General features: G+C 41.7%; 1 protein-coding gene across 1 annotated transcript in view; it reads right to left on the bottom strand.

Annotated features, from left to right (window-relative positions):
- Window positions 1-1,893: 1,893 nt before the first annotated feature.
- The window catches only part of ugt8 (UDP glycosyltransferase 8), an 83,868-nt gene continuing 60,312 nt past the window's right edge, over window positions 1,894-25,449 (bottom strand). Inside the window, exons 4-6 of the mRNA XM_078213800.1 lie at window positions 19,328-19,404; window positions 10,467-10,686; window positions 1,894-4,370 (exon numbers count right to left, since the gene is read on the bottom strand). Of these exons, the coding sequence (XP_078069926.1) occupies window positions 4,016-4,370; window positions 10,467-10,686; window positions 19,328-19,404 (652 nt within the window). The 3' untranslated portion in view covers window positions 1,894-4,015. The remainder of the gene's footprint in view (window positions 4,371-10,466; window positions 10,687-19,327; window positions 19,405-25,449) is intronic.

Below are 25,449 nucleotides of genomic sequence, written 5' to 3'. Positions count from 1 at the left end.
TTACCCTGTGTCCTGGCAATATTTATCTCTCAAGTAATATCACAAAAGACAGATTCTGACCATTATCACATTACTATTTGTGGGAGTTTGCTGAGCAAAAATTAGTTGCATTTCCTATAACAGTGACTATATATTAATTGACTATAAAACACTGCAACGTCTGAAGGTCAAGGAGATTAAATACAAGTGGTTATATTTTCTATGCAGCTACACTGGATCTATATGCCGTTTAACATCAGCCACTAGATGGTCCTAAAGTTCTTTTAAGAATCTAGCAGCAGATATCATTGTGTTCAACTAAATATCTACAGTAATATTCTGAGCCAATGGGTTTCAAGAGTACTTCCTACTAGTGAGACAGATTTTGACAGAGTAACCACTCTGGAGGTGGGTATGCATTGGTTTGCATAGCTTGTCGTGAATCTATCACTTCCTTCTAGGTAACATTTGTGTAACAGAGGTGGAGGTAGTTGGATGCCAGAACAGGCGGGGTGTACTCTATTTTCTCATGTAAAGAAACCTCAGACTAGGTTCCGCCCACCCAAAATTCCCACTCCGGTTGCTCCCAATTTGGGTATCATGTTTGAAACAGATCCCTGCCCACCCCAGCCAAGACAATCCGTTTCAATCAAAACTTTCACTAAGTAATTAATATAAATCTCATTGAGAACTGCATTAAATGTCATTGTAGGACATTTTTAGATACCTGTAACCAAAAGAACATGCATTTATATAATGCTTTCATAATCTCTCAAATCAAACTATTAACCAGTTGAGTATTTTTTGACATTGTCACTATTGCAATCTAGGAAATGTGGCAACCAATTTACATCAACAAGGTTCCAAAAGCAGCAATGAGATATTGGTCAGATAATAGTGATCATTTAGTACTGCAAAGTACAAGCTTAGATGTTGTGCTGAAATCAGAACGGGATAATCTTTTGACTCAGGTGAGATTGAGGGGTGGCTCGGTGGCACAGTGGTTAGCAATGCTGCCTCACAGCACCAAGGACCTGGGTTCAATTCCCGGCTTGGGTCACTGTTTGTGTGGAGTCTGTACGTTCTCCATGTCTGCGTGGGTTTCCTCGGGTGCTCTGTTTTCCTCCTACAATCCAAAGATGTGCACGTTAGGTGGATTGGCCATGTTAAATTCTCCCTCAGTGTATCTGAACAGGCACTGGAGTGTGGCGACCAGGGGATTTTCACAGTAACTTCATTGCAGTCTTAATGAAAGCCTACTTGTGACTAATAAACAAACTTTAAACTTTACTTTGATAGCACTGACCATGGATAACTCCCATTTATAATCAAACATTATATGCTGTTCAAATCAGGGAAGGAATCAGTCAGAGGGCAACTGGGAAGGGATCAATTGTATGGATAGTTAAACATCTTGGAATCTATTTCATTATCTTTAGGAATCAAGATCCAGGCAAAGTAAACAGGAGATCAAATAGGTGGAAGTAGAATCCACAAAAGTGATTATAAATATTGTCCATGGAAGAAGAGGGCTTAAAAAACTAAATTACCTTTTAATAGCAAAATGCTTTTGACAGCTCATTTGTATCAGGAGCTGTGAACATGGACCCATTATCTCCCCAATGACAATTACAACTGTTACCTCGTGTCTAAATACTTCCTTCATTATTCTTGTGGTAACTTGATAATTGGTTTGTCACTTTGTATAGTTTGAGTACATGAAAATATAATTCTATGTAATTTACAAAGACAAATCCCATAATATTATTAAACCGTTAAGTGGAGGAGGGGAAACCATCAGGTGACGGAGGGGGATAATGGCAAAGTGCAAAATAATCCCCCAAAAATTCCAGTTATCCAAGCATGTAATGCAACTATGCATCATTACAGCAATTGTAAAGCATACACACAATTATCAATGTTTTGCATTTATTTAACTTTGTTGCAATAACAGATGACTGTATGTATTTAAAACTGTAGTTGGAATTAGACATTTACATTTTTATATATACATATAAAAAAAGTTCCAGGCTATCAGTGCTTATTGCTCAACTTTATCACAGCTTTAGCCTTAGCTCAACTATACTACAGCCTGAAGACACCAGCTGTTATTTTACTTTAAAACAAATATCTGCATACAGTACCTGTTAAGACCACTTAGTTATCACCCCACCACTCATTGCCTCCCAAAGCAGTTTATTTGCTTTCCCTATGGCCACTTCATGGCAGCATTGCACAGAACTTTGAACAGAACTGAAAGTAATGTAATTTTTTTACATAAACTCTTTCATTCAGTTATTAACTGTTCACACTCCTGTCTGTTTTCCTACATTCAGTGGTCATCTGTGGCTCCAAGTGGGATAGAAATAAAATACAATCCTTATTTGGGTCACAACTTAGGAAAAATCAAGGAGGCAGTAGTAATATTGAATATGAGATGCGCTTAGTTTCTTTGTCAGACATGTGAACTCGAATTACAATAAATAAAATTTACACTCACAGCAGGGCTAGTATGCATTGCAAGTAAACACTTCACACTGTAGACAAACTAGGACAGATACAGGAAAGCAGCACTGGGCTACAGTAAGTACAATAGTTACAAAACAGTGAATTGTGTGCCCCAAAGACAGGAAGCTGCCAAGATGAAACCATTGTAAAATTAACAGCCACTGACAAACCATTCACTTATGTTTTAATGGGAAAATATGAAGACCATGTAAAAATACTTTGGCAAGTGATGGGCAGCAATATATGGAACTATTTTGTTTGTGCAGGCAAAGATGCACTGGTCTCACATTTTTCCATTGTGTATCAAGACAGAGTGGATCAAGAGGTAGAAGTAAAATATAAAGCTTTAACTTGGTTTACATACCCAAAATGTCTATTCATGATGGAATCTAAACCCTGTAATATTTAGATGGTAAATTAATTTTCAGACCACACTTATTCAATGCATAGCCTGAAATTAGCTTATGGACAATTATATTACTGCAGTATTTCTCATTTTAATATACATCAATAAATTACTCTGTAGAAAAGGTGATGCACCTTAAAAATCAGTGAAGTGTGTTGTGGAAAATGTTGCCACCCATCACAAATGCTGTATTTTTAAATGGGATTTGCAGAGTACTTACCAAAGTTAAGGCATATTGTGCACCTAAAAAAGTGTTGTTTCAATCATGTTGTAAATAACAGTGCTTCATTTCTCAATTGTGAATTATAACAATCCACATCTTGTAAGGTACAAAATATATTTTTATTTCTCAATTACACAATGTGTGATTAAGTTTGAAAAAGAAACCTAAATAAAGCTGGAAAATAGGTTATCCTTGAGCAGTACCTGACAAGACAATTAAACTACATGCTGACTTTGATTTTGTGAAGGGTGTGTGTATGAGGGGGTATCTGGATGTGTGCCAAATCTATTAAAAACCAAAGAAATGGTGAAAAACACCTGATCTTTTAGCAATCAGGAGATCTGACCATGTTTTTCACCAAGGGAAGACATTCACTGTAACAAGTAAAACATCGTCATATTGGTCCAATAATTGACTAGACCACCATCACAATTGAATTAGTGTACTATTCAATATAGTCCTAGCTAACATAATCTTGTCAACATTGAAAGAAAACTGAAAAAAATCAAACTGAACTAATTTTACCCAAGTATCAAACCCTTCATCTTTTTTTGCTTTTTTAAAAAAAGTGGGGCACACAACACACTTTAATAAATCACAAAACAATTTATAAAAATTCATAATAAAATGTTCCAAGAATTAAGGCCCTTACAGTTTCAGTGCCAAAGTAATTTGTGCAGAAATGCCAAGGATCAGATATACAGTATTGCATTTTAAATTGTGCTCATCGGTCCTTTAGTCAGCACATGGAATTTTAGGCAAAATGAGGTTAAATGGTGGAGGATGTTAACACAGTTATTTTCCTAAAACGCTGTCAGTAGGTATTACACAGGTGGCTTTATACCAACAGTATAGTTAACTGTTAATCTTTCCCAATATTACAGGATAGACAAAATTACTCATTTCACTTTTTTTTCATGTTTGACGTGGCCATTCTTCCGATGTTTACCATTTGCTATTCCATTGTAGCAGTGTCCATTCGTTTTACCATGCACTAATTTAGATGAAAACCTTTTGGCAACCAGCTTCACAATCCACAATCCTATCTTGAGTATAGCAACAGCGCTCAAAGAAATGAACAGAACTGCATCCAACAAAAAGTATTGGTAGAATCGGATGTTATAAACAGCAGCACGAAGGTGTTCTGCCCCACTGTAACGGAGAATGTAGTTAATCCAGTAAACTGTTCGACTAACAGGATGTTCAGGCTGGTCTCGGTGAATTTGAGATAATTGTTCAGCGCGCTGTTTATAGCTAGAGAGAAAGATAAAAACATTGAGTGCTGGATAGACAGATAATGTTATTAAAATGTAGAATCAATGAAAAATTAAAACCATTAGCTCCAATGCAGAAGACCTTACTGTTTTTTTCTAGACTTAGCAATCCATCGCAATACTCACTATGTTTCATCTGAACATTGTTTTTAAACCATTTGTCCAGGTAGAGACAAATCTCAAAAGTTGGATTGATAACTTTCATTGATACAGATATAATAAATAACACTTTTTGAACTTCTGAAAAATACAAGTGTTTGGCAGAAAACCGGCTACATTTGACAACTGAAGTTCAACAACTCTTGCTTTTTTTGGGAGACAACTCTGGAAATTAGTTTTCAATTTTTAGCCAATTTCATACACAAGCACAAAATTGCAACAATAAAATTAAATTCGTATCATCTTCCAAACCCATATTAACCTCTGATGTAGTTTGCATTTTTACAGAATATTTGATTTGCCACAAACAGGGCATGTTAATATGGATAAAGACTCTGGAAGCAAACTGTTCAGCTTGTCACAAGATTTTCATTTACAGGTGCAAATCAGCAGTTTTCAGAGCAGGCAAATGGGCACTCCTTAACTGCACAATTTCAAACCAAATGGCCCCCAGGATGTCACTCTTTAGTACCACTATTTTCATTTATTTATACTAATTTGACCAAGTCCCTGATTCAATATTATAGTCTCCTTGAGATGGCGAGCATGCTAACCACTTTCTCTGCTGAAAATCAGGGTCATAGAGGTTTACAACATGGAAACGGGCCCTTCAGCCCACCTTGTCCATGCCGCCCCTTTTTTTTTTTAAGCCAAGCTCGTCCCAATTGCCCACATTTGGCCCATATCCCTCTATACCAATCTTACCCATGTAACTGCCTAAACGCTTTTTAAAAGACAAAATTGTACCCGCCTCTACTACTACCTCTGGCTGACAACTAATCAACATGTCTACCATTCTTTTATTTTCATTGAGCATCACATCCATTTTTAAGGGGCTCATGTCATTGTTTTGTTCTTTCATGAGATGTGAGCATCATCAGCAAGGCCAGAATTTTTCATTCTTCATTGCCTTGAGGTGGTGGTGATGAGACACCTTCTTGAATTGCTGCAATCTGTGCGGTGTACATACACCACAGTGTGGTTAGGAAGGGAATCTCAAGATTTTGACCTAGAAAAAAAATGAACAGACGATAGAGCTTGAGATGGTTATTGACTTGGAGGGAATATTCTGGTGAATGATGTTCTGATATGATCAATTGCTGCTTAGTGTCCCAAAACGTGTAGGTTAAATGGATTAGCCATGCTAAATGGGTGAGGTTACAGGGATAAGAGGGGAGAGAGCGCTACTCTTGTCAGAGAGTCAGGGCAGACTTGATGGGCCAAACGCCTGGCCTCTTTCTGCACTGTAGGGATTCTATGGTTTCCATGTCTGCTGCCCTTGTCTACCTTATTTTGTACCTTATTGACTACCTTATTTTGTCAAATACAATTGAAATTGCATAGATTTTTATATCCTTTGCCAAGGTTTCTCTCATATTCCTTGTTGTAGTTCTTACTATCAGCTTTCTGACCCTTTCCCATTCACCAGATTCTGTGCCTTTTTTGCATTATTTGTACACTTTTCCTGTTGGCTTTATGTTGCCCCTTACCTTTGTGGTCATCTTGGCTGTTATTTTTGGCAATTGAGCACTTGCCCCATTGGGAGTATAAAATGTTTCTGAATCACATTAAATTCTTTTGCAAAAACTCCTACTGATCTTCGGTCACTCATTTTACACCATTAACAGATTTGCCCAGTTTGCAGTGCATAGTCTCTCTCTCAATCCATTAAAGTCAGCCTTCCCGAAATCTTGATGCTTGGTAGCTTTTTTTGCACCTGTCCTTTCAAACACAGTTTTGAACTCAATCATATTATGATCAATATTAGATGTTCATGCACTAATGGGGTTATTAATTAAATCTAGCTCATTACTAAACCTAATATGACATCCCCTTTTGTTGGCTCCAGGACATATTGCTGCTGAAACCTATCCCAGACACAGAAATTCACTACTTTAACACATACTAATCCACTCATCCCAACCTGTATGAAAGTTAAAATCCCCCATTCAAACCACTGTAGCTTTACGATACGATTGTCTAGTAACTAGAGACACAACAAGATTCACAGCTGCCAGAGGGCTGATACACAGCTCCCATGCAAGTCCCAAATCATTTCCTATTTCTTAATTCTAAAGTCTCCTGTGCCTGAGTACCTCTCGTCACCATCCCTTACCATTGAAGGTGATTTCATCCTTAATCACTAAAGTTACTCCCTCTCCTGGACTGGTCAGGTTTTGTCATTCAATCTAATGTTGATTAGTTAGGTATAAGTGGCTGTGTTATTTTGGTTTTGAGAATATCTTATAATTAAAACCAAAAACAATTCATTTACATTTTTATTAGATAATTTTGCTGTTGGTTTGTAGCCCAAGTCATTATCTTAATGCATGTCTTATTAGTTTTTAATGGAATTAGATTACAGGCAGCTAGGATCAAATTGCAAATTAATTTTAAAACTATACATATATCTATCTAGAGGTCACATAACCACCAACAAATGGTCGAAAATAGAAAAGATTTGCATGTTATCAGACAAAAAGCGTTTGGTCATTTCGAAGTTATCAACCATGCAAATCTGGAGTTAAATGTCTGCAATCTGAATGGAGCAGACTTGTTGGCACAAATAGTCCTCTCACCTCAGACTTCATATTTGGGTTCTACTCTTCAATTCATCAGAATAGGAGGCGCCATCAGCTCCTCAACACTGTTCTTTCATTCGAGTAAATCATGGCTGATCCATAAATCCACTCATTACACCCACCTTTCCTCCAAATCTCTTGATAATCTTACACAACCACCTCAGTATCAGTCGTGAAAATTTCAACCTCAGTAAATCTAGTCTTGTGATGAAAGAGTTCCAGATGTACATTATCTTTTGGCCGTACTTCCTGATTTCACATGTAAATAGTTTAACTCTAATTTTATGACCCTTTGTTCTGGATTTCTCCACCAGAGAAAATAGTCTCTACATCTGTACTACAGTGGCATAGTGGTTAGCACTGCTGCCTCAGTGCCAGGCACCCAGGTTCGATTCCCAGTTTTAGTCATTGCCTGTGCGGAGTCTGCACATTCTCCGTGTCTGCACGGGTTTCCTCCATGTTCCTCCCACAGTCCGAAAGGCATGCTGGTTAAGTGCGTTTGCCATGCTAAATGCTCCCTCAAATGTATCCTAACAGGGAGTGCGGCGACTAGAAGATTTTCACAGTAACTTCATTGCAATGTTAATGTTATCCTACTTGTGACACAAATAAATAAACTAAACCCCTTCTTGAATACCTTGATTAGATCACGAGTTAATATGCCAGACTTTTATGCTACCCATCCGCACAATTTAACTAACGTGCAACATGATTCCAGTGAATTTGTAGTATATGTAATCTCCTCAAAGGTGAATTCCTACTTGAAAATCTCACCATCTGTTTTACATGAATATGTAAATGAATACTTTGCGTCGGTATTCACAAAGGAGAGGGATGTGTTGACTGGGAGTGTCTCGGAGGGGAGTGTTGAACCGTTGGAGAAAATCTCCATTACAAAGGAGGAAGTGTTAGGTTTGTTAGAGAATATAAAGACTGACAAATCCCCAGGGCCTGATGGAATCTATCCAAGGCTGCTCAGGGAGACGAGAGGTGAAATCGTTGGGCCTCTGACGCAAATCTTTGTCTCGTCACTGGACACAGGTGAGGTCCCAGAGGATTGGAGGATAGCCAATGTGGTCCCGTTATTTAAGAAGGGTAGGAAGGATAACCCGGGTAATTATAGGCCGGTGAGCTTGACGTCCGTGGTGGGGAAGTTGTTGGAGAAGATTCTTAAAGATAGGATGTATGCGCATTTAGAAAGGAATAAACTCATTAACGATAGTCAACATGGTTTTGTGAGAGGGAGGTCATGCCTCACTAACCTGGTGGTGTTTTTTGAAGAAGTGACCAAAATGGTTGACGAAGGAAGGGCCGTGGATGTTGTCTATATGGACTTTAGTAAAGCGTTTGACAAAGTCCCTCATGGTAGGCTAGTGAAAAAGGTTGGATCCCATGGGATAAAGGGGGAGGTGGTTAGATGGGTGGAGAACTGGCTTGGTCATAGAAGACAGAGGGTGGTAGTGGAAGGGTCTTTTTCCGGCTGGAGGCCTGTGACTAGTGGTGTACCACAGGGCTCTGTATTGGGACCTCTGCTGTTTGTGATTTATATAAATGATCTGGAAGGAGTAACTGGGGTGATCAGTAAGTTTGCGGACGACACAAAACTGGCAGGACTTGCAGATAGTGAGGAACATTGTCAGAGGCTACAGAAGGATATAGATAGGCTGGAAATTTGGGCAAGGAAATGGCAGATGGAGTTCAATTCTGATAAATGCGAAGTGATGCATTTTGGTGGGAATAATGTAGGGAGGAGCTACACGATAAATGGAAGAACCATAAAGGGTGTAGAGACGCAGAGGGACCTGGGTGTGCAAGTCCACAGATCTTTGAAGGTGACGTCACAGGTGGAGAAGGTGGTGAAGAAGGCATATGGCATGCTTGCCTTTATAGGACGGGGCATAGAGTATAAAAGTTGGGGTCTGATGTTGCAGATGTATAGAACGTTGGTTCGGCCGCATTTGGAATACTGCGTCCAGTTCTGGTCGCCACACTACCAGAAGGACGTGGAGGCTTTGGAGAGAGTACAGAGGAGGTTTACCAGGATGTTGCCTGGTATGGAGGGGCTTGGTTATGAGGAGAGATTGGGGAAACTGGGGTTGTTCTCCTTGGAAAGACGGAGGATGAGGGGAGACTTAATAGAGGTGTATAAAATTATGAAAGGCATAGATAGGGTGAACGGTGGGAAGCTTTTCCCCGGGTCGGTGGTGACGTTCACGAGGGGTCATAGGTTCAAGGTGAAGGGGGGGGAGGTTTAACACAGATATCAGAAGGACATATTTCACACAGAGGGTCGTGGGGGCCTGGAATGTGTTGCCGGGCAAGGTGGTGGAGGCGGACACACTGGGAACGTTTAAGACTTATCTAGACAGCTATATGAACGGAGTGGGAATGGAGGGATACAAAAGAGTGGTCTAGTTTGGACCAGGGAGCGGCGCGGGCTAATTGTTCCTGGTTTCTCGTTTCAAGGCTTCATTCTATGATCATCTTGCTGGTGCCAGTACAGAGCGAGACTGCGGATAGTTGGGAACCTGTCTCGGGGGCAGGGAATTCATATGGTGTTCGTCGAAGTGGAAATGACTAGGGTTGGGAAGCATTTTCCGATCAGGGCCATTGTGATCTCCTGGACTCGTTTCGATCACCTCAGGGGGTCGGAGAGGAATTTCCCAGATTTTTTTTTCCCCATATTGGCCCTGGGATTTTTCACTCTGGGTTTTCGCCTCTCCCTGGAGATCACATGGTCTGGAATGGGGGGGTGGGGGTGAGTTAATAGGTTGTAATGAACAAAGCATCGTAGCTGTGAGGGACAGCTCGGTGGATAGGATATTGGTATGTAGATAGGCTGGAAAATTGGGCGGGGATCCTGGATTCAGGATTCAATCCTGGACCGGGGAGCGGCGCGGGCTTGGAGGGCCGAAGGGCCTGTTCCTGTGCTGTATTGTTCTTTGTTCTTTGTACTTCTGTCAAAGGTTAAATTCCAGGTGTACAGCAGTAGATATTTCATTCAAGCCAAGTGCAGCATTATAATTATTCCAATCAAAGACCACGCCTGATTTAATGAAGTGGATTGAAAACATAAATGCTAACTCCAATATATAAATGTAAAACCCATTCTGGAGTACCTACACTTCAAAATACCTCAAACCAAGTTTTTGAAATCTCTCCAAATCTTTCAATCTTTAGCTTAGCATGTTTCCATGTACACATCAGTGAAGCCCCTTATTATCTTTCTAACTTGATAGTTCTATATACATGTTCGTTCATGTTTACAAAAATGAACAAAAGGTCAACTTCAAGAGTTTGCTTCTTAAGATATTGAAAATAGTTGTTCCCCTTACCGTGGTTCTGTAATCACCGTCAACATTGCATTATACAGGTCATCTTCTGTCATGGTTTTCCAGTTTATTGAGATGCCCATGCCTTTGGCATGCACACGAGTCATTGTATCATAGTGATCACCAAAAAGAGGAATCCCAACTACAGGTACACCATGGTACATCGCTTCAAAGATGCCATTCAGACCACCATGGCTGAGAAAACCTCTGATGTTTGGATGACCTACATTTGTGCAAATAAAACTATTAGTTCACAGTGAAGTACATTTCAAAAGTAAATATCTTCAAATCCAAAAAGTACATCCAATTTAATATACATCACAACTGCTTCAAATATTTCTGTAGAATCCCTATAGTGCAGAAGGCGGCCATTTGGCCCATCGAGTCTACACCAACTCTCAGAGCACCTTAACCAGGCCCACCCCCACTGCCCTATTCCCTTAACCCCGTGTATTTACAATGGCTAATCCACCTAACCCACATCTTGGGACTGTGGGAGGAAACCAGAGTACCCGGAGGAAACTCACACAGGCGTGAAGAGAATGTGCGAACTCCACACAGTCACCCAAGGCCAGAATTGAACCTGGGTCCCTGATGCTGTGAAGCAGTGCTAACCACTGTGCCACCGTACCAAAGGCTATCCAACATAAAGCACATTTTCTGTATACTTCTGCACTGTATAATTAATTCTAATCAATAAAATCTGATCCAAGATTTGAACAAGCTGTAAGTGATGGAAATGATTTGATTTATTATTGTCACATGTATTAACATAGTCAAAAGTATTATTTCTTGCGCGCTATACGGACAAAACATACCGTTCATAGAGAAGGAAACAAGTGCGTGCAGAATGTAGCGTTACAGTCGTAGCTAGGGTATACAGAAAGATCAACTTAATGCAAGGTAAGTCCATTCAAAAGTCTGACAGCAGCAGGGAAGAAGCTGTTCTCGAGTCGGTTGGTATGTGACCGCAGACTTTTGTATCTTTTTCCCAAAGGAAGAAGGTAGAAGAGAGAATGTCCGGGGTGCGTGGGGTCCTGAATTATGCTGGCTGCTTTGCCGAAGCAGTGGGAAGTGTAGACAGAGTCAATGGATGGGAGGCTGGTTTGCGTGATGGATTGGGCTACATATACGACCTTTTGTAATTCCTTGCAGTCTTGGGCAGAGCAGGAGCCATACCAAGCTGTGGTACAACCAGAAAGAATGCTTTCTATAGTGCATCTGTAAAAATTGCTGAGAGTCGTAGCTGACATGCCAAACTTCCTTTGTCTCCTGAGAAAGTAGAGGTGCTGGTGGGCTTTCTTAACTCTAGTGCCAGCATGGGGGGACCAGGACAGGTTGTCGGTGATCTGGACACCTGAAGCTCTCAATCATTTCTACTTCGTCCCCATTGATGTAGACAGGGGCATGTTCTCCTTTATGCTTCCTGAAGTCGATGACAATCTCCTTCGTTTTGTTGACATTGAGAGAGAGGTTACTGTTGCTGCACCAGTTTACCAGATTCTCTATCTCATTCCTGTACTCTGTCTCGTCATTGTTTGAGATCCGACCCACTACAGTGGTGTCGTCAGCAAACTTGAAAATCGAATTGGAGGGGAATTTGGCCGCACAGTCATAAGCATACAAGGAGTATAGTAGGGGGCTGAGAACACAGCCTTGTGGGGCACCGGTGTTGAGGATGATTGTGGAGGAGGTATTGTTGCCTATCCTTACTGGTTGTGATCTGAGAGTTAGGAAATGGTACCCACTGACCAGATTTTGGAGCACCTGAAATTATTTTAAAACGTTTTTAAGCATATGCCTGTAACAGCCCATCTTTCTCCGAAGGTGGTGGTACAACATTGGTTGAAAAACAGTGAAAGCAAGACACATTACCTGAATGTTATTGCTTATTCTAACATTGCACTTGTAGAAGAGTTGATGCAAAAATCTTAAACCTGCCCCCAAAATGTGCACGCAGGATATAACATGGTCAGCTACACATGTAAAATTAAGTCTAGAACCTCTTTTTGGTATCATTTTTTCCAATCAATAGTTTAACTTTGCCCAACTGTGCACCTGAGCCCATCTGCTACTTCAACCCTCATTTATGTCAGTTACCCCAAGACTTGATTATTCTAACACTCTGTCATTTGGATAATCCACCCTCCATAAACAGGAGAATATTTAAAATCTATTGCTCGCAACATAATTTGACTCCACACAGTCACCCAAGGCCGGAATTGAATCCAGATCCTTGGAGGTGCAAGACAGCAGTGTAACCACTATGCTACTGTGCCACCCACCATTCTGTTCAACCATCAGCCTTCTGCTTGCTAACCTATAATGGTTCATCTGACAATACCTTAAATTTTAAAATTCTAATTTTCAAAACCCTCCATAACCTAACCCCCAACCTCACATAACCTAACCCCTAACCATACAAAGATATATAGAGGGACAGGTAGTACTGAGGAAGCAGGGAGGCTGCAAAAGGACTTAGGTTAGGAGAGTGGACAAAGTGGCATTTGGAATACAATGTGGAAAAGTGAGAGGTTATGCACTTTGGAAGGAGGAATGGAGGCATAAGCTATTTTCTAATGGGGAAATGCTTAGGAAATCAGAAACACAAAGGGACTTGGGGGTCCTTGTTCAAGATTCTGTTAAGGTTAACGTGCAGGTTCAGTCAGATGTTAGGAATGCAAATGCAATGTTAGCATTCATGTCAAGAGGGCTAGAATACAATCACATGGTTGGAGGGGCAGAGAAGGTAATCGTGAGACCGTAAGACATAGGATGTCTTTCTGAGGCTGTATAAGGCTCTGGTCAGACCACATTTGGAGTATTGTGAGCAGTTTTGGGCTCCGTATCCAAGGAAGGATGTGCTGGCCTTGGAAAGAGTCCAGAGGAGGCTCACAAGAATGATCCCTGGTGTTAAGAGCTTGCCGTATGAGGAACGGTTAAGGACTCTGGGTCTGTACTCATTGAGGTTTAGAAGGATGACGGAGGATCTTATTGAAACTTACAGGATACTGCGAGGCCTGGATAGAGTGGACGTGGAGAGGATGTTTCAACTAGTAGAAAAAAAAACTAGAACCAGAGGGCACAACCTCAGGCTAAAGGGATCCTTTAAAACAGAGATGAGCAGGAATTTCTTCAGCCAGAGAGTGGTGAATCTGTGGAACTCTTTGCCGCAGAAGGCTGTGGAGGCCAGGTCTTTAAGACAGAGATAGATAGGTTCTTGATTAATAAGGGGATCAGGGCTTATGGGGAAAAGGCAAGAGAATGGGGATGAGAAAAATATCAGCCATGATTGAATGGCGGAGAAGACTCAATGGGCTGAGCGGCCTAATTCTGCTCCTATGTCTTACGGTCTCACGATTACCTTCTCTGCCCCTCCAACCATGTGATCGCTGCAGTCCTCTAATTCTGTCCTCGAGCATCCCCAATTTTAAATGCTCTACTTTTGGTGGCCTTGATTTCAGCTGCATCAAGCAAAGCAGAAGAATTCCCTCTCTAAACTACTCCATCTTCTCTCCCCTTTTAAGACACTCTTTGAAATCGACTTCTTTGAACAAGCTACTTGTCATCTATCCTATTACCTTATATAGCTCAGTGTTAAATTTTGTTTGGTAACACTCCTGTGAATTACTGGGGATGTTTTGCCATATTAAAAGGTGCTATTAAATGCAAGTTGTCATGGGGAGGGTGTTCAGGATTTCAAATGTCATACTTTGGTTTTTTTTATTGAAAATAAATTATGAAAAGCTGTTTCAGTACCATTTCTTCTGCTATGACCCAACTTCAATTCTTCATTTGACTTTTAAAGAATTCCTACCATCATCGCATGCTCACTGCATCAAATAAATTGTATTATTGGCCATGTCAGATAAATGTGCAATCAAATGACAGTGAAGCAATTGTGATATATGTCCAAGTCAGGATTCAGTGGGGAATCTCGCTGATGATGAATGGTGTTCATACTCAGTTGTTGCCCCTACCCTTGTGTGGTGGAGGGTGCAGATGTGAGAGGTGCCACTAAAGGCACCTTGATTAGTTTCTGCAATGCATCCTGCAAACACCACACAATGTAGCCACTGTATGGCAGTGATGAAGGAAGCCAATGTTTAGCTGACTGGGTGAAGTGCCGATCAAGCAGATTGCTTTGTTCTGGATCGTATCAAGCTTCAAGTGTTGTTGCAGTTCTATTTACCCAAGCAAAGAGCAACCATTCCCTCTCAAATTGTGTCATGTAGTTTGTAATGTTAGAATGTAACCAGTGACAACTTTGTATTGGATGTAATGTGACCAATGGGAACAAGATGCAAGGATCAGCTGACCCAGTAAAACATGGAACCAGAGTGGTGTACTAGTCAGCTGACTCATTATAAATAAGGAACTATGTAGAATTGTGGGAAGCTTGAGTGGCCCAGGGCGAGGCCCCAAGTTTGGAGTAATGATGTTTCTTTATGAAACCCTTTTTTTCCATTTATAAGTTGGAATAAGTTTTAGCTGCATTTTGAAGAGTTCCTTCTGAAGAAACATGTAAACATAGAACATAGAAAGCCACAGCACAAACAGGCCCTTCGGCCCACAAGTTGCGCTGATCATATCCCTACCTCTAGGCCTATCTATAGCCCTCAATCCCATTAAATCCCATGTACTCATCCAGAAGTCTCTTAAAAGACCCCAACGAGTTTGCCTCCACCACCACCGACGTCAGCCGATTCCACTCACCCACCACCCTCTGAGTGAAAAACCTACCCCTGACATCTCCTCTGTACCTACCCCCCAGCACCTTAAACCTGTGTCCTCTCGTAGCAACCATTTCAGCCCTTGGAAATAGCCTCTGAGAGTCTACCCTATCCAGACCTCTCAACATCTTGTAAACCTCTATCAGGTCACCTCTCATCCTTCGTCTCTCCAGGGAGAAGAGACCAAGCTCCCTCAACCTATCCTCATAAGGCATGCCCCCCAATCCAGGCAACATCCTTGTAAATCTCTTCTGCACCCTTTCAATGGCTTCAACATCTTTCCTGTAATGAGGTGACCAGAACTGCGCGCAGTACTCCAAGTGGGGTCTAACCAGGGTCCTATAAAGCTGCAGCATTATCTCCCGACTCCTAAACTCAATCCCTCGATTAATGAAGGCCAGTACGCCGTACGCCTTCTTGACCGCATCCTCCACCTGCGAGGCCGATTTAAGAGTCCTATGGACCCGGACCCCAAGGTCCTTCTGATCCTCTACACTGCTAAGAATGGTACCCTTCATATTATACTGCTGCTTCATCCCATTGGATCTGCCAAAATGGATCACTACACACTTATCCGGGTTGAAGTCCATCTGCCACTTCTCCGCCCAGTCTTGCATTCTATCTATGTCTCGCTGCAACTTCTGACATCCCTCCAAACTATCCACAACACCACCTACCTTGGTGTCGTCAGCAAACTTACCAACCCATCCCTCCACTTCCTCATCCAGGTCATTTATGAAAATGACAAACAGCAAGGGTCCCAGAACAGATCCCTGGGGCACTCCACTGGTCACTGACCTCCATGCAGAGAAAGACCCCTCCACAGCCACTCTCTGCCTTCTGCAGGCAAGCCAGTTCTGGATCCACAAGGCAACAGCCCCTTGGATCCCATGCCCTCTCACTTTCTCAAGAAGTCTTGCATGGGGGACCTTATCGAACGCCTTGCTGAAGTCCATATAGACCACATCCACCGCTCTTCCTTCGTCAATGTGTTTGGTCACATTTTCAAAGAACTCAACCAGGCTCGTAAGGCACGACCTGCCCTTGACAAAGCCGTGCTGACTACTTTTGATCATACTAAACTTCTCTAGATGATCATAAATCCTGTCTCTCAGGATCCTCTCCATCAACTTACCAACCACTGAGGTTAGACTCACCGGTCGGTAATTTCCCGGGCTGTCCCTGTTCCCTTTCTTGAATATAGGGACCACATCTGCAATCCTCCAATCCTCCGGAACCTCTCCCGTCTCCATCGACGATGCAAAGATCATCGCCAAAGGCTCCGCAATCTCCTCCCTCGCCTCCCACAGTAACCTGGGGTACATCCCATCCGGTCCCGGCGACTTACCAACCTTGATGCCATTCAATAGTTCCAACACATCCTCTTTCTTTATGTCCACATGCTCGATCCTTTCTGTCCACCGCAAACCAGCAGTACAACCACCCAGATCCCTTTCCACCGTGAATACCGAGGTAAAGTATTCATTAAGCAACTCCGCCATTTCTAACGGTTCCGCACAAACTTTTCCCCCTTCACCTTTTAAGGGTCCTATGCCTTCACATCTCATCCTTTTACTCTTGACATATTTGTAGAAAGCCTTGGGATTCTCCTTAATCTTACCCGCCAAGGTCTTCTCATGACCCCTTCTCGCTCTCCTAATTTCCTTCTTAAGCTCCTTCCTACATCCCGTATACTCCTCTAAATCCTTAACACCTCCTAGCTCTCTGAACCTTCTGTACGCCTCTCTTTTCTTATTCACCAGGTTCATCACAACCTTCGTGCACCACGGTTCCCGTACCCTACCAACACCCCCGTCTCATCGGAACGTTGTCATGCAGAGCTCCAGACAAACATTCCTTGAAAATCCTCCACTTTCCTTCGGTACTTTTCCCCAAGAATGCCTCCTTCCAATTTACCCGTCTAATTTCCTCCCTGATGACACTGTATTTCCCTTTACTCCAGAGAAACACTTTCCTAGCCTGCCTGATCCTATCTCTTTCCAATGCTATCGTGAAGGAGATAGAATTATGATCGCTATCCCCAAGATGCTCACCCACCGAGAGATCCTCCACCTGTCCAGGTTCATTAGCCAGCACCAGATCAAGTACAGCCTCTCCTCTAGTAGGCTTATCCACATACTGTGTCAGGAAACTCTCCAGGATACACCTAACAAACTCCTCTCAATCCAAATCCCTAGCCCTAGGGATATTCCAATCTATGTTTGGGAAATTAAAATCTCCCATCACGACAACTCTGTTATTCCTACATCTCTCCAGGATCTGTTTCCCCATCTGCTCCTCAACATCTCTGTTACTATTGGGCGGCCTATAGAAAACACCCAGCAAAGTTACCGACCCCTTCCTGTTCCTAACCTCCACCCACAGAGACTCCGTAGTCAATCCCTCCACGGCGTCCACCTTCTCTACAGCCGTGACACTGTCCCTGATCAACAGGACATCAAGTGGTGAACCAGTTGTTACAGAATACCCAAAATATAATAGTGTAATAGTCATAGCATGCATACATGTGACTGGTCCATTGAGTTTCTGGTCAATGGTCACCCTCAGGACATTGCCATTTCAGGAATTGCAAATACAACTAAATTGATGAGGAACCATCAACAATAACCTACTTCTAATGGAGAGCAAGTCATTGATCAAGTAGCTGAAGATAGTTGGACCTAGGTCCTGTGCTGCTGGACATGATTCCAATCCCACTTTGTTGTCAGAACATGCCCTGTTCCTCAGCTTACTGATAGGCATTAGGAACCGACGAGCAAACCAAACCTCACATTCAAATCAAGGTTGTGCCAAGTCTTTGGTTCAACTTACACATTTCCATCAAATTCTCAGGTTCCTCCTCCACAAGCCAGATCCATCACAAATGGCTGGGAACCTGGGGTTTCTCCACTGTAATATTGCCAAACTCTGTCTCCCTTATATTTGGGTGCATCACAATACATCTCATAAAAGATGTGCAGCTTGAAATTGGAGAGGGGGAAATGCATATAGCATTTCATGGGAACACCGCCTCACCTGGAACCCTAAATATACAGACTTTTAAAATGTTTGAAGTAGTATCATTTAATTGGCGCGTCGGCAAAATGGATGTCCATGGGATTAAAAGAACAATGGCATTATGGGTACAATATTTGCTTCTGAGCGGAAGGCAGAGAATGGTGGTGAACGGTCATATTTCAGAATAGAAAATAAGTACATAGTGATGTCCTCCAGGACTCCATATCAAGACCAGTGCTCCTTGTGATGTCGATAAATGACCTGGGCTTGGGTATACAGGATAGAATTTCAAAATTTGAAGGGTAAGTGAGGACATCAGGAGGACAAAGATAAGACAGGTGAAAGGGGCAGAAGTATGGCAGGTGCACCTTAAACACAGAAATGTGAAGTGTTGCACTTTGGTAGAAAGAATGAAGGGAGGTATTTTCAAGAAAATGGTACAATTTTAAAGAGGAGACTCATGGGGATATACATGAATATATTTTTGAAGGCCATTAAACTGCATATGGGATCATTGACTTTAAAAAATGATTAAAGCAAACAACGTTATGCTCAACCTTTATAAATGTTCCAGCTGCTGTAGTGTCTCTAATCCCGAGCACCATATTTCAGGATGTCAAGGTTTTGAAGATTGGCCACAGGGGATTTACTGGAATGGTACCCGGGATACAGGACTTTTAGTCATGTGAAGAGACAAGAGAAGATGACTTGCTCTTTTTAAAGGTTGTATTTAATAGAGCTGTTCAAAATCAATGGTTTCCAACAGAATAAACAAGAAACTTTCCAGAAGGTTAGTAACTAAAGAACATAGATTTAAGGCAATTTGGAAGAGGAGTAGTAATATGGGGCAAAAGACTTGTTACAATCTGGCACCCGAAAGGGTGGTAGCAGATAAAATAAAAAAATTGTCAAGAGAATTGGATATAGTATTTAAAGATGGATTTTTGCATTTATGTAGTATCTTACCCAATTTCAATGTGTCCCAAAGCTCTTTACAGCCAATGACGTACTTTTGAAATGTAGTCGTTTAAAATGCAGAAATAGACCCGTCACCAAAAGATCAATAGCAGAGTTTCTGCTCCCCTTCCCCATCCACCTTTTAGGTTCACTCACCAAGTAAATCATTCTGGGGCATCCATTCCACAAGCCTTGTATTATTGCCCAAATTGACAGGTTTCTTTCCAGAATACCTAGGAAACACACACATCTTACTGCATACATTCAAATAAAGTGATTGTATTTACAACTGAAAAAGCTGCAATAAAGAAACAAGCTTTAATTTAGTCTTTACAGACTTATGATTTTACCCATCAGCAGTGAAAGCTTTTTCTACTTAAGTTCCTTTAATAAAGGAATGAGCATCAGAAACTGCCTTTTAGTAATGGTTGCTAGTCAGAGACTGGGGATTCTACCAACTGCCCATAGTGCAGCTCCAACAACATTCAAGAAGCTCGACACAATCCAGGACAAGTCAACAGCTTTAACCTTACCTGGAGTCCATCACTATTGAGAATAGGGTTATTCATGCAACATCCTCCTCCCGTTATTTAATTTTCATTCAACATTCTTGACTGGATGGGGCAGACTTCAGGTTGATCTGATCGGTTGTTTGTGGGATTGTTTACCTTTGTCTTTAGCATGTTGTTTCTGTAATTAGAATGCATGCAGTCCTGTGTTGTTGCTTCACAGGGTGGTCCCCTGGATAGGTGGTAATGGTCAAGTGAGGAATTTACTGGGCCTTGAGATTACAGATTGTGGAGGAATATAATATTGCCATTGATGCCCAGTTTCAAATCTATCCCATTTGGTATGGTGGTCTTACCTTAAGACAATGGAGGGTATCTTCAATGTGAAGAAAGCTTCATCTGCACAAGGTGAGTGCGTGGTGGTCACTTTATTGATAGATGCGTCTGCGGAAGGTAGGTTCACGAGAATGAAATAGAGTAGCTTTTTCCCTCGTTGGTGTTCTCACCACCAGCCGTAGGTCCAGTCTGGTAGATATATCCACCAGGACTCGACCAGTTCGGTCCACAGTTGCAATATCAAATCGTATCGACATTGAAGTCTTCTCCCACCACCCCCCCCCCCCCCCCCCCCCCGCCCCCCAACCCCCCCCCCCTAATGTATTGTGGCTTTGTTACTCTCAGTGTTTCTTCCAAGTGGTATTCAACACAGGATGGTAAATGATTATCATGCGATTTTATGCCCATGTTGGACTTGATGCCATGAGATTTCATGGAGTTCCAGAGTCGATATTGAGGACACCTAAGAATACTCTCTCCTCCTGTTGTGCCACCACCTCTAGTCAGTCTGCCCTACCAGTGGAATAGGACATACTCAGGTTGGCAACGTAGTGTTGGAGAGCCTGGCTGTAAGGGATGATTCTGAGAATATAACATGGTAGTTGCTGCTTGACTAGGCGGCGGGACAGTGCTCTCAAATTTTGGCACAAGCCCCCAATGGAATGTGGAGAAATAGGCAGGGTGCATATCCAGTGTCCAAGTCAATGCCAGATAGTCCATCCAGTTTTATTCTTATTTAACTTTTCTGTAGTGGTTTGATTCAACCGAGTGGCTTGCTAGACCCAAGCGCCAATCACATTGCTGTGCGTCTGGAGTCTCGTGAACCAGACCAGATAAATAAAGGCAGCAGACCTCCTTCCCAGAAGACATTCCGGTAATTTCAAGATGTTTATTCCAGACATACCAATAAATTCCATTGAAATTCCTATAGGTGCTATTTGCGATTTCTCCTCATTCCAGAGCTTTGTCCAGATAGTAGTCCTGAATCGATTATCACAGAGTGATGTCAAAGACAATAGGCAAGATGGAAGTGCAGCATAGACACAGTGGATGCCAGTAGTGACTTTAATTAGAGCTGTCACAATGCATTTGGAAGCTGACAGAAGCAGTTTTCAATCCCAGTACTTTCCAACACTATGTTCTACATAAAGTTTGCAAGGAAAAACATGAGACATTTAAATCAACTACCAAACCACCCGACAAATGCTTTTTTTTTGTAAAACTTATGACAACATAATTAAGGAGTCTTCAGAAAACGTTTGCAGCAAAATCATCCAGCAAGGCATTGATTCAGAAAATGATGATGCAGGGTAAAGTTAGAGTTTTCTCCGTGCACGGACACAGCTCACAGACACTACTTGTGCACTTAAGTGATCCTCTACACTTAGAAAACTGAGGTTCAGGGATAGAAATGTTCTACATCTACCAGAAGATGGTGATGTTGCATTGGCAACTTGCAAAACAGTGTTACTGGAAAACTATCTGCAATTGCTCTTAGTCCCTAACATATGTTGCCACACCTCAGGTTTTGTTGATTACTACTTTGCAGACAAGAAGAATTGCCTTGGAAACTTATTCTAGACTGTGAATGGATCAAGATAGCAGCCGTCAATTAATGAATATTTTTCACAAGTGGATAATTGTTTCACAATTCTGCTTAGTCAGGCTACCAACTGTTCACTTTCTTTCCCTTTCCTCATACCAAATAAATTAATGGGAGGCAACAACATGCAAGATGTTCAGACAGACCAGAAAATCTGTCGTCTATTTTTACTTCTGTTCTCTCTCTTTGCCTCCAATTCCATTTCTCTTTTTCTCTATTTTTTTCTGTTTCACCTGCACCTTTTAAAATACCCAAGCAGCTCTGCGAAGAGACCACTGGGGCGAGAAAGGAGCAGTCTTCAGAGTAATGAGCATATAAATGATTAACAGAGTGCTACGTCAGGAATTTGTTGAAAGTGGGATCTCTGGTAAGTATCTCTCAAGCTGTTATTTAGATTAATAGTTAGGTTCGGATTTAGGATTTTAAAACTGGAAAAGAAACTGCAAAAGCTAGTTAAGATACCTAGCTAATAACACTACCTACCAATAATAGTTAATCAAGCTAAACTGACTGCCTGGATAAGTGTTAATTATTGTGGCAAGCTAACCAACAGTTGTAACTTGGGTCTGAGCCAGCGATGGTGGTTTGCCCAGGCTAGGGTAGAGTAAAGGTTCAGGATAGCCAATGAGGTTAAACCAAGGCTTTACCTGATGCAATTTTTCAAAGTCATCTCGGCTTTTTGGCTATGAAGCATTAGGTCAAGCCCAGAAGGGGTGCAATGCCTCATTCTGTCAGCTTGGATCTTAATTGTCACTCCCATGGGGACCAGGAATTGGACTCAATTTGAACTGGGTTTTTTGGTTGAAATGCAAGGAATGAAAGGTACCAAAAAAAAGACAGTGTTTACTATCAGAGTTGGGAAGCCCAGGGAACAGTGTCCTTTGTGCATCAAATATTAAGTTGGGAATTTGGTGCAAGTGGGAATTAGATTCAAAGGGGGAAGAAAGTCCTTCTATTCTCCTGTTTTAACTCCAGTAGCTGGTAATGTTCTTTTATCTCAAAACTAGGAGACTGTAATTTGTTATTACTTTACTGAATTAGTAACTAGTGAGACGATACTGTGCCTTTAAGAAATATGTGCGTGTCGTGCTTCTTGAAGGATTTTTGTTTAGAAGTCAGTTCTAGTTACCTGGTGCCGCTTTGTCTACACCAGGCAGCCCACATGCTGAGCATGCAGAAACACAACTGATCCTAATTGTTAGAGCATTTGTTTTATTCTCGGCCAATGCAACTTTGTTATTTTAGTGCATTCCCCTGCAGAGTAGGGTTGATTGACAGGAAAATCATGCGATTGGACAGAATTAGGCTTAGAGGTAAACAAACAGTTAGTTACTATTTTGAATCTTTACAGTGCAGTAGCTACGTCTTTCTCTGGAGGCTGGAGTCCAGGACCTGCCAGAAAATGGTCTCTTTCTCTGAAGTTCTGCTGTTTGAAGACAGATCTCTCTCTGGAGGCTGCTGTCTGGAAGTCAGAAGCCTCTTTGCCCAGTGGTCTTAAAAGGCTGTAAGCCTAGCACCCCCCGCAAGCCTGTGTTTTATAACTGATTCTGAAGAGAGGTTTACGTCTGTGGGGATATTGCTTAAATTGGAACTATAAAGATAGCTAGCAGTTAAGAATTATACCTGGTCATGGTAAAGTATTTCAATTGGTAAAAGTTATGCTAATTCTTTGTTATATTTTAATTGTTGTTGTTGAATAAAGTTTATTATAACCAAAGCTTCCTAGCGGGTCAATAGAATCACACATGGAGCAAAATACCTTATGCTCACACGAATGCCAACAGCTAATTTCATAATATACCTTGGAGTTTCTGATCTGGTCCCTAACACTAGTTAACAAATCAAATGAATAAGGTTTGATGAACATGGTAGGACAGTGGTGTGTTGTAACTGCAACATGTGGGAGTTTGTTAAACTCATTGCAGTCCCAGAGAACCGCATCTAAGTGTGTGCATCTTAATCATCTCGGAGTTGTTGAGCTGGAGTCCAAATTGCGGATACTGTGGAGCATCAGGACGGAGATGTATTTGGACACTTGTTCCAGGAGGCAATCTCTCACCCCCTTAGGTTGGACAAATGTCAAGGGCAGGCAAGTATGGCTGTGAGCCAGGAAGGTATGAGGATCTAGTATGTATTGATGGAAGGTCCTCAGCCCTTGACTTTGACCAAGCATACATATGAACATACCAATTTGGTGGATGCAGCCATTTAGCCCCAAGCCTGCAGATCATGGCTAATCTAACTGTGGCCTCAACTCCACTTTCCTGTTTACCCCCTGAAAGGGTTAATAACCATACAAGTTTAAAAATCACATACAAGCTGCTGAGGGAAAAAAAGAGGTTTTTATAAAAGTCTTCACAGATAAGCACCACAAAATTAGACCAAAACTGCACACAGTACTTCAGATATAAACTCAGCAACATCCTGCGCAACTGTTGGAAACTTCCTTATTTTTATATTCCATTCTCCTTGCAATAGGTGACAACTTTCCATTCACTTTTCTGATGACTTGCTGTACTGTTATACTAACTTTAAGATTCATGTACCAGGGCACCCAGTTCCCTCTGCACCAGTGTTCTGCAATCTTTTTCCATTTAAATAATATGCTGCTTTTCTATTCTTCTTGCTAAACAAGGGGGTGAAAAGTTATCAGGTGTAGGCAGGAGGTTATAGTCAGATCAGCCATGGTCTTATTGAATGGTGGAGCAGGTTTGAAGGGCCAGGTGGCCTACTCCTGCTCCATACACAAAGTGGATAAGTTCAGTTTTTCACATTATACTCCATTTGCCAATTTTTTGCCCATCACTTCATCTGTCTAAATCCCTTTGCAGGCTCTCTAATTCGTTTTTGACAACTTATTTTCTTATTTGTGTCGTCAACAAATTCAGCTACTATACATTTGGTCCCTTCATCCAATTTATTGATATAGATTGTAAATAGTTGAGGCCCCAATACTCAATTGGTGGGACTCCACTTGCCAACCCAAACATGACCCATTCATCCCTATTGTTTCCTATTAGTTAACCAATCCTCTACCCATGTTAATATGTTACCTCATACACTCCACTTATTTTGTGTACTAATGTTTGATGTGGCACCCTTTGATGTTTGCAGATGATACAAAAATATGTAGAGGGACAGGTAGTGTGAGGAAGCAGGGGGGCTGCAGAAGGATTTGGACAGGTTAGGAGAGTGGGCAAAGTGGCAGATGGAATACAATGTGGAAAAGTGAGAGGTTATGCACTTTGGAAGGAGGCATAGACTATTTTCTAAATGGGGAAATGCTTAGGAAATCAGAAACACAAAGGGTCTTGGGAGTCATTGTCCAAGATTTTCTTAAAGTTAACGTGCAGGTTCGGTCGGCAGTTAGAAAAGCAAATGCAATGTTAGCATTCATGTCGAGAGGGCTAGAATACAAGAGCAGGGATGTAATTCTGAGGCTGCATAAGGCTCTGGTCAGACCCCATTTGGAGTATAGTGAGCAGTTTTGAGCCCCATATCTAAGGAAGAATGTGCTGGCCTTGGACAGGGTCCAGAGGAGGTTCTCAAGAATGATCCCTGGAATCAAGAGCTTGTATGAGGAACGGTTGAGGACTCTGGGTCAGTACTCATTTGAGTTTAGAAGGATGAGGGGGGGGATCTTATTGAAATTTACAGGATACTGCGAGGCCTGGAGAGTGGACATGGAGAGGACATTTCCATTTGTAAGAAAAACTAGAACCAGAAGGCACAACCTCAGGCTAAAGAGACGATCCTTTAAAACAGAGATTAGGAGGAATTTCTTCAGCCAGAGAGTGTTGAATCTGTGGAACTCTTTGCCACAGAAGGCT

Source organism: Mustelus asterias, chromosome 1, assembly GCF_964213995.1.
Source record: "Mustelus asterias chromosome 1, sMusAst1.hap1.1, whole genome shotgun sequence".
NCBI classification, from domain to species: domain Eukaryota; kingdom Metazoa; phylum Chordata; class Chondrichthyes; order Carcharhiniformes; family Triakidae; genus Mustelus; species Mustelus asterias.
Note: the sequence above shows the minus strand (reverse complement) of the source record. Positions and strands in the feature narration are given on the sequence as shown.